Genomic DNA, 13,557 nt, shown 5'->3' on the forward strand with positions numbered 1-13,557 from the left:
AGTTCACGTAAGAACAAAGCAATTAATATATCTAGGTTAAGGGCTGTTCGCCTCCCATCCACACTCTTACAGCAGGGTGAACTCTGGGGGGACTGGTGTCAGATCTAGAGGGAATCTATGGTCATTATCCATTCTCTTATTCTCTCCTCTCTTTCATTCATATTACCCTTTCCTGTTCCTCCTTAACTGTCCACCATTGGGTTAAGTGTTAAAACTGAAGCGGGAAATGGAAAAGTCGTTACGGTTTCTTTTATTTATTCACTTACATGTATAGACGCCCAGAATAAATTGTAACGACCATACCATTTCCTGCCTCAGTCCTCTTCCTTTTTCTTCTCTTTTTCTTTGGAATAACCACCCACCCAGGGTAACCTTTTATTTTCAGACCATGGAGGAGCGGAGAAAAGCTGCCCTGTAGTTCTTGAGTTTGCTCTTATCCTTACTCGGTGCTGTAGATGCAATCCATATTCCATGTCCAACCCCTCCTCACTTTCTGCCAGAGGACCCAAAGCGTTCTCATCGTGAGCAGAAGGAATGTTACATGCATCAAAGGATCTGTGAATGTGCAGAAGCTGGGGTACTAAAGCTATTGGGCTGACGCCCTAAAGGGTCTGAAATCTTTCTCTCATGGTTACTTCGGTCCTTTGGCTGATGTGGGGAGGAGGGACTATCCTCTTTGGCCCTAAACATGATCCTTTCAATTAGAATGAGCTAACAGAGTGTTTATGTGTAGTGTATTTGTTTATTTTATATTTTCTTATTTTAATTTTATCTGTTTAGTTATTTTTTATTGTATTTTTTTTTAGATTTTGATTTGTAGTTTTTGGGTTTTTTTTACTAATTTTTTATAATTGTTTATTACTTTGTTTTACATTTGTAATTAATTGTGATTAATCAAGTACTAATAAACATGAAGCTGGGCAGCACTCCCACCTAACCACTATCGAAGTGATTTTTGCCTGGGATGACACTGCCATCACGGCATGCTCTCTCTGCCTCAGCTCCTTGGAAAGTTGCAGTGGGTGCAGCAGGGTTGTGGTTTCCATCCTTGCCATGGAGTTGTAATATTTAGAGTTCAGGGAATCCCACTCATTATTAGCTCTTGGATCTCTCAGCTCCTATTTAACTCTATATGTTCTGGGATTTTTTTCTCGCTCTCGTTAGATCTGTCTATTATCTCCTCTCTTCCATGAAGAACTTTACTTCTGCACCTTATTTTCTATTCCCCACATGGATTTGCCTGGTTGCATCTCGCTTTGTTCTGTGAAAGTGGCTGCATTCAGTCTTCCAGCCTCGGCATGGCACATTTCTGCTCTTCAACACGGGCATCATGGGTGGGCATTGAGAGACATTGCTCCTCTAAGTTTTGAGCCCATACTCCTTCCCTGTGTGATCCTTTTACTCTTCTCCCTCTCCCCCCATCCTCTCTCTCTCGCCGGATCCTGCATGTTCCAGTCCCCTCTAACGAGCAGCAGGGAAGCAGCACTTTATGCTCTATCGGCCTTCTTCGCTGGCCAACTTCGGTTCGCAGTTTGAAAGCACAAGTCCTCGTAATCTTTTGGGACCTGCCAGCCCCATGGCATTAAAACTTCAGACTGAAGCTGGCTGGCAGAGCAGATGGGCTTGGCATGAAGGTGCTTCTCTTCTCCTGCTGGCCAGAGGGGAGAGGATTGCCAGAGGAGCAGAAGAGAGAGGACTGTGTGAGGATTGAATGGGGAGAGAGAGGATCACACAAGGTGCTGGGGGGGGGGGGGGGGGGGGGGGAGAATCACAGGAGGGAGGGAGTTGCTGTGAGGGGATTCCGGGCTGGGGGGAGACTGCCCCCCTGATAAGTAACTGCTTCCCATAGCCTTCATGGTGCAGCCGGCCCCACTGACCTTCTTCTGAAGGGGAAGGGCCTCTCTTAGAAATCCTTGCCTAGGTTAAGAAGAGAGAAGTTGGTGAAAGCTTCCATCACAACACCTCCTTGGTCGGTGGATCTTCAGACACTGGGAGCAGTGTTTAGTTAAGAGTCAGCTTGGTCCTGCTCTTGAACTGTCCAAGCATCTGCTCAGATACATAGTCCAGGTTTTGTAGAAAACTGTAATCTTCCTGACCCCTTCCCCTGACCCAAGTGTTTTTTTCAGAAAAGAAAATGCCAGGTCAGGAGGAATCTGCCGCTTCCAGTGTGCGATGCTGATCTAAATGTGTTCTCACATGGGTTTCTGGTTTGTGTGCTGGGGTGGGAGTGAAAACATGACCTTCGGTGTCAGAAAGCATTTTAAAGATTAACAGAAGCAGCACTGTTTCCTTTTTCCATGTATTGTACGTATCAGCATACGCCGGACTACTTTTGATTAAATGCACGGCTGCCAAGGGTTATAGAAGTTTTCCCCAATAGTTTCTGTGCATACTAGGGCAGTCTGACCCAGACCAGAAAAACAAGGAGACATTATTTGAAGCTGCAAAAAGAGAGAGTTTTTATTTCAGTAAAGAACCATTGTACCGTTCGGGTGATTTGCTACCTAGTTAGAGTTTAGTACTTTGATACAGTTATCAAAATGCATTGGAATATTTACAACAAATAGGGGAAGCGTGCAAAGGCACGGCTTCAGGAACGCTTTCCAACAGAGGTGTGTAGAAGGGGCAGGTGTGTGGGGTGGGGTACGTTTGGGTGGGGCAGTTTTGTTTTTATAAGGGGGTAGATTGAGACAGTTCATTTAGAAATCGTGGATTTGCTTTCCCCTCAAATTGTTGATGGCCTGTTGTATTTTCTCTTAGATGCTTGGTTTCCAAGTTTTCCTTTCTTGGTTCTCCTTTATATTGTGGGCTCACATAAATACTGTTTATTACGAGGTCCGAGTTCAGTAGGCTGACAAGCGGGATAACTTTAGCCATGCCAGTGAATATATACATGACTAGCGTTATCTGAATAACTTTAAACCTAAACTGGCTGTACTCAACTTTATAACTGGTTAAGTGAAAACAAAAAAAACAAACAAACAAACAAACTTGCAGCCAAGCAGATCTGGTTCTCCAGCCATTTATGTTTAAAGTTATCCAGGTAGACCTGCTCCGGACCATGATCAAATTATCCGGAGAGCTCTAAATATCGGCGTCGCCTAGCTAAGTTTAAGCCCTGCCCTCAGAATGCCTGGCGAGAAGTTACCTGGTCAGCAGGGGTGAATATATAAAACCTCAGATTTGTCTAAGTCCTAAACTTAGCAAACCATTTGAATATGAACCTCTACAGGTTTGTTTTCCTTTGACATTATTTTATGTAGTTTTTTTTTTCTTTTTTCAAGTTCATGCTTGATATGTGTAGTCCCACCCAAGGGTATGGTCTGGAGGGGATTGTTATTGAAATTAGTATCTTAATACAGCATCCAACCTTTTTACATGTGAGTCAATAAGCACACCAAAGTAAAACACTGCTTTATTATTTCAGAAACCAGGACAGCGGTTAAGAGAGCTGCACATAAAGGGTTAAACATAGACAGATGCAAACATCTGTAAAAAGTGCTAACCAATTTTTAGTAATATTCTGCTCCTAGATCAATAAACAATAAATTGTGACCATGTATTTACTGGTATCAAGGCCTGGTATTCCTTTAAATTATCAGTGAGCTCACCATAACCATAGAGGGTATATCGCAACACTAATCACTGAACCCAGTAAGATGCATGCATTACCAAATTTAAATACAGATACAGGCTGGCAACGGGCAATTGCTGTGATGCTTTGCAAGGTGCCCTCAGGGCCTTTGAGGGCAATAGACAGTAGTCAAGCATACAGGGAGTTGATGTGCAAAAAAAGATGCCCCTTCTGCCTCTGGGGTACAGTAGCAGAACCGGGGATTCAAGGGTTAATGTACAAAACAACCCAGAACTTGGGTTCACCTGCAATCCACAGGCTTATCTATGATGCACCTAACTTATTTTGTCCAAAACTCACAAATTTGTACAAGAGCCAAAAAAACCTTTTCTCTGACTTGTGCTCCCAAGGATCACGGGACAAGCGTTCAGAACTCCACTCCAAGAGGCCGCTGTCCTCCACAGCGCTGGCTGCAGCAAACAGTAGTCCCCAGATTGCTCACGGAACACAGCAACCATAAAAGGGCTGGGTAAAGCAGTGACACTGTAACACCCAGGGAGCTATAGCTGGTCTTGTCCCAAGCCATCTCCTTGTCTCCTGCTGTCCACTCTTAACTGTGGAAATCCCTGCATGGTACAGCAGGCCTAGTTAGGCAGAAGCACAGGCAGCACGGTCTGCTGTCCTCCTCGGTTGTCTCTCCCTGACTGCCCTAAAAAAAAAACCAAACCTGGGCAGATTTAAAAACGTTTTGTCCCTTCAGCTTTCTCATTGGTCAAATCCTCTCCTGAGCTCCACTGGCTCTTAGAATCAAAAGTTCCGAAGCACGACGCTGTCCCATGAGGCAATGCCAAGCTGAGGCAGCCATGTTGAGAAGGGCTGCCCCTGTAATGCTGCTGCTGCTAGTTCCATGGATCTCACTGGTCACCAGTTTGGATTCCTGTAGTATTAGTACATTTGACCCGGATGCTTCAGTAAAAATAAGGTCTGAGGAAGCTTTAATTTATGCTTGTTCCTCAAAGAGCTCTCCTCTGTTACAGGGAAATCCGTGGGGGTGGTAACAACCACAAGGGTGAACCACGCCACTCCGAGCGCTTCCTATGCACACTGCGTCAACCGGGACTGGTTCTCCGACAACGAGATGCCCAAGGAGGCTGTTGACCAGGGGCTGCAAAGACATTGCCTGGCAGCTGATGCACAACATTCCAGACATCGAGGTAGGGTTTGGTTCTTGATGCTCTGTTTTGCAGCCATGTGAGAGTGAAGCAAGGTGGGGGGGGGGGGGGGGCTGGTGGATAACGTTGTCACGTTGGGGATAAGGGGGTACTAGGAAGTGGAGGCTCATTCTTATAATCGGAGTATTCATTCTGTTTGCGTACATACTAAGTCCTGCACAGAGAGTCAGCAGGTTCAAGAAAACTTCTCCTTGACCAGATCCTCCTCATCATATCTTTTCATTTTCTGCCTTTTGTTGCTCCAAGCCTTATATTCATGTTTGTGTTTCTTCCTACCCATCCCCCTGCTGGATTTATACTAATACATTTCCACAATTTTAACTTGAGACTATTCTGGAACACCAAACCTTTGACTGCTGTAAGTTGTCTTGAGAGGAGAATCAGTATGGCCTGATGGTTAGAATTCAGAACTTTAAACTTCTGAATCATGTTCGAACTATGTAGTTCTGCTCCTTGGTTTATTATTGACCCTCAGCGACTGTGTGTGACCTTAGATGTGTCACTTTATCTCTCTGTACCTCAGTCACTGACTGTGTTAACCTGAACAAGTCACTTAATGTAAAATTTAAAAAGTGGACTATCCCAGGGCATGATTAGGTCAGGGGGAGGAAAGTTAGATGCTTAGAATTGAAAATCAGCAATGAGAGGTCCATATTCAGTAAGCCAGTGAGCAGACAAGTTAATCCGGCTAAAACAGCCAGATAACTTGTCCTGCATATTCAGTGGGATAAACGTCTCATTGAATATCCCTGAGTAAAGTTATCCAGCTAACTGTAGTTGGATTATGTTAGTCTTAACCGGTTATATCGGAATGAATTCTTCCATATTCACTGAGGAAGTTGTAGAGAGATACCCATGTCAGAAATGATATTCAAAGGGGATGATTCAGAGGAAATGAAACAAATCTCAGTGAACTTCGAATATGTACTAGGGAAAATTGACAAACTAAAGAGTAGCAAATCACCTGGACCAGCTGGCATACATCCCAGAGTGCTGAAAGAACCGAGAAATGAAATTTCAGACCTGCTATTGGAAATTTTTAAACTATCATTAACAACATCTATGGTACCTGAAGACTGGAGGGTTGCCAATGTAACGCCAGTTTTCAAAAAGGGATCAAAGAATCATCCAGGAAATTACAGATCAGTGAGTCTGACATCTGTGCCAGGCAAAACGCTAGAAACTATCATAAAGAATAAAATTGTTGAATATATAGTTAGGCATAGTTTTGATGGGACAATGCCAACATGGATTTGGCCAAGGGAAGTCCTGCTTCTCTAATTTGCTTCATTTTGTTTTGAGTGAAAATAAATATGTGCATAAAGGGGAGTAAGTTGATATATTGTGTCTATGTTTCCAGAAAGCATTGGCAAAGTCCCTCATGAGAGATTTCTTAGGAATTTAAAAAGTCATGGGATAGGGATCTAGTTCTGGGACCGATGCTTTGTAATATATTCATAAATGACCTGGAAATGAGAACAGCAATTGAGGTTATCAGATAGCCGATGACACAAAATTATTCAAAGCTGTTAAATCAGAAGAGGCTTGTGAGAAATTGCAAGAGAGCCTTGTAAAATTAAGAGACTGAGCATGCAAATAGCAATTGAAATTCAATGTAGACAAGTGCAAAGTGATGCACTTAGGAAAGAGTAACCCAAATGATAGCTACACAATGCAAGGATCCACATTAGGAGTTACGGCTCAGGAAAAGAATCTAAGCGTAATCGTTGATATGTTTAATTTGTCTGTTCAGTGTACAGCAGCAGCCAAGAAAGCAAATCAAATGCTAGGGATTATTAGGAAAAGGAATGGAGAATAAAACAGAGAATATCACAATGCCTCTGTATCGCTCCATGGTGCGAACCTCATCTTGAATATTGTGTGCAGTTCTGGTCACCACATCTCAAGAAAGATATAGCAGAATTAGAAAAGGTACAGAAAAGGGCAAGTGCTAATCCCCTTATTGCATAAGGGGATTAATTAGCGCCTATACAACCAGCGAGGGGGCACTAGGGGCGTGCAAGGGACCCTAGCACCTCCTTGCAAACGCGACCCCCTAATTTTGTATCTGTCACTACAGGGTGAAGTGATTCGCACAAGCTCACAAGGATCATCACCGCCATTTGAACCCTGGCTTCCCTGGTCTGCATCCTGCTGTGCTCTAACCACTAGGCTAACCCTCCTCGGCATCTTTAGTCAGCAGATGTGGCTAATTTAAAGTTTAATGGTGAAAGCCTGCCTGATTGTAGCGGAACGGTTTCTAAATGCTCCCAGATTGTAAGCTTCCTCACATTTCCTTTGATACCCTCTCAGACCATCGCAGCAAATCCGTGGCTTCCTCACGGCCCTTCCGGGCCATCGGAGATGACTGTCAGCATCGCCGACATGTGCCACTGGCTTCCACAGGCTGTGGGGGTTGTCCCGCTCCTGCAGCCTGCTGTTCGCGGGGTCACTCAGAGTTAATGATTACAACTTTGCAATTTAAATTCATCACTAATTTAGAGGAGAAAAAAATATATAAATACCTCATTTCTTCCAAACTGTTAGCCTTTGTCCCCAAGTCTGAGCTGCTAAATGCTGTTATATATTTACCAACGCTCTGCTACATGCCGATTCTAGATTTCGAGATTCACCACCCATACATCCTTTACTAGCGTTGTGTAAATTTAACTCAAAGAAAACAGCATTTGTTATGAGCTGGACTAAGCAATTATTTGAAACATCACATGAGCGCTAATATTCACCCTGTGTGAATAGAAATTAATATTTTTCAGTGTGTGGGTTTTTTTGTTTTTTTTTTAACCTGCTCCTTTGGACCACCGGTGCCCTGAACTTCCATGTGCAATTACCGAATTTTAGATCCTCTCCCAGTCCGATCATTCATTGCAGTAATAGGTGGGGGGGGGGGGGGGGGGGTCATGCAGCTCTGGGGCCCTGCAATCAGGGGCTTCAGTCACCAGGGTCAGTCTTTGACGGGTTTTGATACATAAATTAGGGAGTTAGACATCTAATTCGACCCCTCTGAAATAGAATAGGCTGATCACCTAAATTTAAGTGCTTAAAGTGAGGGGCTACAAGGGAAAAAAGTTAGCTACCTCTTGCTGATTTTCAGTGACAGGCTTCTAGATTTAAGTACCTAAGTGAAGCACTGAGCAATTCTTTGAAAAATAAATTGACCCCCTTTTCCCCTTTCCTGGCTTCCGTGCCCTACCTTTTTGTTCTCGTTCACAGCATCTGTCCCCTGCTCTTTTCCCTCACAATTCCTCAGCATCTGCCTTCTGCCCTCTCCTTACTCTCCCCCCCCCTACCCCCCCCTACATTTTCTAAACTCGCGAAATGGCACGTCCCAGTTGAACCCATGATGCACAAGATCAGTAGCCAGGCAGTGCTGGCCCAGGAGATCTGCGCTGCTGGCAGCAGTGGGACATGATCCCGCCACTCCTTCCAGGTCCTGGAGAATAGTAAGGGCGTGGCGCTACAGGCTGATCAGCCTGGTTTGCGGTGCACACAGCTGGTGCCACGTGGGCACCTTGGAGGGAACATTGCCAGTATTGTGGTGGAGGCAGCTTTCCCATTCTCTGGGAGTCGGGATCTGGGTCATTGTGCAACAGCGACACCTACTGGCTGGACTTCGGGTCCATGATTACCGGGTTTGGGAGGGAATGAGCGAGCTGAGCGAGTTGGAAGCGGGCTGTACAGAAGTGGAAAACCCTTGCAGATCATTGTGAATGAAGCCTCCTAGTTCTGCTGCTCGATAGTAGCCGGTTCTGGTTAACCAAGGAGGAAACTACTGGGCCAAAAACACAACAACAAAAATACACAAAAGGGAGGAAGAAGAAAGATAACAAAGCAACAAGGTTACAAAGCTATCTGTTTTATTTTTTAAATAAAGCATATTTAAGAATTCAGATTTGCTATCAATTTGGCTGTGTTGCATGTTAGGTACTGTGCAGCTCTGTGCCGATTCATGTAAGAGTGCTATAAAATCTCCAAAACTGTATTAACCCTTGCTGCAGACTCTACCCACAAAGTGTCACAGAAAACCAGAGGCCTTAGTTGCAATCGGTACCATCTTGAGATCAAAAGCTCCATGTCTGTGTGCTCGTCCCTGAGCGTTTCAGTCCTGGAGGTGAAAGGCTCTGCATCCCCGTGCGGTAGTGTGGCAGGAAGAGAACAGACAGCACAGACCCAAGATGGGCCTGATGGGCTTTGCCTGTTGTCGTATTCTCTGTTTCTAGCCCTGTGCCAGTTTCCGGGTCCCTCTAGTCTTGGGAGGTGAATGGCCTGCCATCCTTACTTAGCTCAGTCCTCCGAGCCACCTCGATCTAGAAGCTACAGGCTCTGCATCCTCGTCCGTACCGGTGGGCCTTCCCGTGTGGCATCTGCGGTGGGTTTCTCTCTGCTGTAAAGTTGCTTTTGTTTTAGTGGTTCAGCTGCTAGAAACTGTTGGTGAGATCCACAGATTCAGATGTATACAGGTGATTTGTGAATCGTTTATGCAGGACTCCAGTAGGGGTGTAAAAGATGGACTTTTATGGTGGTCATTTAAGGCCACCAAGTTCAACCGATCCATTTTTTCTAACTCAGCATCTTGGGCATCGGTTTTGGAACATGCCAAGCGTATCCAAAATCACTCTACCAGTTGGCATCTGATATAACTGTAAAGTGAAACGTGCTCACCCAGCAATTTGGATCGAATCAGCATATTTACAGTTGAGAAGGATATTATTTCCATTCTTGCAGAATTGACTACATTGGCTCAGTGGTGGATTTGTTTGTTTTTTTGTCTTGCTCTGAATTACCATGCAGAGAGAACTGTTAAGTTAGCAGAAGGAGGCTGCTCCAGTTTTCTTTTTCCTGGGAATCCTCAAGGATTTTGCTGGAGGTTTAGGCTAGATGAGATCTATTCTTTGATAGAGAGCACATCCATATTTGCTGGATACATGGAGCCCGCTTAAGGTGGTGAGTGGATTGGGTCTACCAACAAGTATTCATAATCTGCCTTTGGCAAATAAAAGCAAAGGAAAAACCCTGTGATTAAGACCTGTTTTTTACACAATATTTTGACAAACTGAACATCCCCTTCCCTCGCAGAGGGCTGGGAGTAATTATATGGATCAGTAACTAATAATTATAGATTGGTGCTGAAAGAAAATGCTCGGAATGTGATGCATCTTGGAACATGAGCGATTCCTTTCAATAAGTCCCATTGCTGGGCTTCCAAAATTTGTTTTTTTTTTCATTTAAAAATAGCCACTTGGCATCCTGCTGTTTGAAACGCAATCCCTTGTGCGTTTTGCAGAGACAGACCCCTGGCGTGCTCCTAGGCATACAGTCTGCACTGGTTCGTACATAGAAGAGGATCAAATTCTGACAATTTGGGGGCAGACCGGGTGGGGGGGGGGGGGGGCAGGGAAGATGAGCAAAGTTTTCAGCTCTCAACCCTCTCCCAGTCTTTTGATGTCAGGACTTTTCAAGCTTGAAATGAGACACAAGATGGGAAACTTCAGCTGCCTGTGGAGATCTGTATTCAGACGGGGATCTTTGTCTGTGATATGGATGGAGGGATGATGAGTTTCCATTCCTGTAGCTCTCCTACAGTCAGTGAAATCTGCCTCAGTATTAAATATGTACCACTGACCACGGAGGGGAAGCCTGTCAGCTAATTCTGTCACCTTGGAAAGAGAGGAGGACCACCTGGTGATTCTGTAACCACTGTAGTCTCCATTTAGGTGGCAGAGTTGCAATTTGCTTTGACTTCAAAATTCCTGTAAAGCTGGAGCTATTCCAACAGTTCAGTGATATGAGCTTGAGGCTCGCCAGCAGGAAAAACCCCTTCACTCTTTACCCATAGCCAAAAATTTATATTTCCACACATTGATGATTCTTCCCAAGGATTTTACTTAAGAAATGAAGTAGAATTTGCATTAAGCACTTACAGCAGTTTCCTGCACCATCCAGTGTAGTACAGCAAAATCAAATAACCTTAGTAAGGGTGCTTCTGAGGCCCAAAACATTTCAAATCCAGCAGTATTCAGTCCGACCCCTCTCGCGCTCCCTCATTTGGCTGAGACGGCAGATTGCTCATTCTGATGCATCTTCAGGTGAAAACTGCAAGCCCTAAAACAAAGCAGTTTTTTGCATTCTTGAGTGAAGTATTGGCAATGGCACTTTAGGGAGATTGTATTTTAGGTCAAACAGCAGCAGACACAGGCTTGCAGCTTGGAGGCTGAAACCAGCTTGCTTATGATAGTCCCACATCCCGATTTGTCGAAGCTTTTGGTCCTGTGGATCCACTGTCGGGGCGAGGGGCAGGCAGTACTGGCAAACAGTATCATTTGTTGTAAGATGGATTCCGGCGGTGCTAGGACACAGGGAAGAGATGTGGCGGCTACGTGACAACAGCAGGAATGCTACAGGCCCACTGTTCAAGCCAAGGAGGCAAAACAGCAAAAGGGGAGATGGCACTATCAGCGAGGCACGAAAAGTGGCATGAGACAAGAGAGCCAGGAGTCGCATGTCCTGACATCATGGTGAGACAATGCTCTCACTGCCTAAACACCACTCCCACGTGTGCATTTGGGAGTACACCTAAACTTTTTCAATGAGACTGTAGTATTTTTGCCCCATAGGCAGATACACTGTGGATTCCCCCAAATGATAGGTCTCCCCTTCTCCTACTAATTGTTGCCCAGTGAGATCTTCTCCACTCAGTCACATCAAACAAATCACAGTCTGGCTCGCACCAATGGAGCACTCTTGGCTCCACTGTCTGCCAAATAACTACAGTCCGAGGCTGACTTGGCACTTAGATCTTCACATGGATTTTACTCATAAGAGCCAGTGTCAGGCTGGTTCAATACGCTGATAATTTCAACCTGCGTGACATCTTCAGGAGGTTTTCCAGCTGTAGCTATCCTGGTCTAAGCTTCTCCAGGAAAGTGTAGGATTTCCACGCCCATTCCTAGCAATCTCCCTATTAGGCAGTCACACTTCTCAGCAAACCTGAGGGCTAAGCTGCTTTATACCCACCCCTTCTTCAAGAGTTTGGCTGGCATATCTGGTAAAGGGAAAGGGGGGGACGGACGCTGGACAGGTCATTCTGTAACCTCAGAAGGAGAGAGGGGAGGGAGAGGGGAGGCGTCTCTTATGCGACTCTTCTGTTTCAGGTGATCCTGGGAGGTGGAAGGAAATACATGTACCCCAAGAACACGCCGGACGTGGAGTACCCTGAGGAAGGGAAGGCAAATGGCACACGCCTGGATGGCTTGAACCTCACCCACATCTGGGTGAGAAAGAAACCAGCAAATAAGGTAACAGAAGCTGTGGGGGTGGAAAGGGGGAGGAGGGGTAAGGAAGGATGGCCACATGGGAGAAAAGACATGGCCTAGGCAAATAAGAGGGAGTGGTGTGGACAAGGGTGAAAGGGAAGGGACAGCTGGAGACAGGGAACACTGCTAAGGAGGCAAGACTTTAACATAGGTCAGTGAAAAGAGCAGAGGGGAGATTGGAAGAATGAGAAGAGAATTAAAAAAAAAGTGTATAAGGTAACAAGGAAAAAGCAGAAATGCTAAACAAGTATGTTCATTGTTCACTGAAGCCAGGATAGAAGGATCGTGGATGGCTGTTAGGGGAACAGAGGAATTAAGAAATCGTATGGAATTAAGAAACCTGAAAGTGGGCAAAGCTAGGGAGTGGGGTGGAATACAGGTGAGGATATGTAGGGAGCTCGGCGATGTCTGTTGATGGCCCTTGGAGACAGGACTGGAGGCGGGCGAATATTGTCCCACTTGATAGAAAGGTACATTTTAAGAGCCGCGAGTGGGTGCACATGTGCACATGTTTCCCGGTGCGTGCACATGAATGTGGCGATTTTAAAACATATGCACGTATACCCCTGTGTTTTAAAATTGGCTATTTGCGCGTTCATGTGTGCACGACTTTCATACTGATGCGCGCAAATGTCACCTTGCTCTCGTAAGTGGAGGGGATTTTACTAAACATGCGCGCCAACGCTGGAGCCCGCTTTCACAGTTCACCCAGTTAACCAATCGGCCTTCCTAACCCCCCCCCCCCCTTGTTACCTTGTCTACCTTTTACCCTGTTAGGCCAGACATCCAAACCTCATTCGGTAGCCAATATTTTGTTTATTTTACTACTTACACGCCATCCATAGCAGAAGTAAAGTTGCGCACAGTGTGCTTGTGCACAGAAATCATGCTTCGGCCCCGGCCCCGCCCCTTTTCCCCTCACACATAATTGTCGTCTGTTTATATCACTGTAGGAGTGCCATTTAGTAATTCGAGGTGAGGTTTTAATGGTGGACTAGGGTTTTGGGGCCAGCTTTACATGCCCAGTCAGATGTACGAACAGCACAGTACACATCAATGAAGACTGGATGTGATTTGGAATGAGGAAAGATACACAAAGATGAGATTTCTACAATGTTCTCTCACCCTAGCTTGATGCCTTATAAAGAATCTCTCTCTCTACCTCTGAGAGGGTGGGGGAGCAAGACCTGGCATGAGGGGCTTGGGAAGAGGGTCCTATACCTGCTGCTGACCAGGGGGAGGGGCCTGGGATCCTGCTGTTGCTGGACAGGAGGGGGACATGAAGGAGGGACTCCAGGACTTACTGCTGGCCAGTGGGGAGAGGAAGAAGGATTGAGCTTGGAGGAAAGGGACCTGGTGCTGGGCAGGGTTGATGTAAGGGGCTTAGGTGCAAAGAGGAAGAGAATGGGAAAACGAAAAA

The 13,557-nt window shown here is 45.4% G+C and overlaps 1 protein-coding gene across 1 annotated transcript in view; it reads left to right on the top strand.

Annotated features, from left to right (window-relative positions):
* Positions 1–13,557, top strand: part of LOC115082588 (alkaline phosphatase, tissue-nonspecific isozyme-like) — a 75,907-nt gene that overhangs the window by 45,103 nt on the left and 17,247 nt on the right. Inside the window, 3 exon segments of the mRNA XM_029586803.1 lie at positions 4,612–4,736; positions 4,738–4,788; positions 11,976–12,119. Of these exon segments, the coding sequence (XP_029442663.1) occupies positions 4,612–4,736; positions 4,738–4,788; positions 11,976–12,119 (320 nt within the window).

The sequence above is a fragment of the Rhinatrema bivittatum genome, unplaced genomic scaffold, assembly GCF_901001135.1.
Source record: "Rhinatrema bivittatum unplaced genomic scaffold, aRhiBiv1.1, whole genome shotgun sequence".
Lineage (NCBI taxonomy): Eukaryota > Metazoa > Chordata > Amphibia > Gymnophiona > Rhinatrematidae > Rhinatrema > Rhinatrema bivittatum.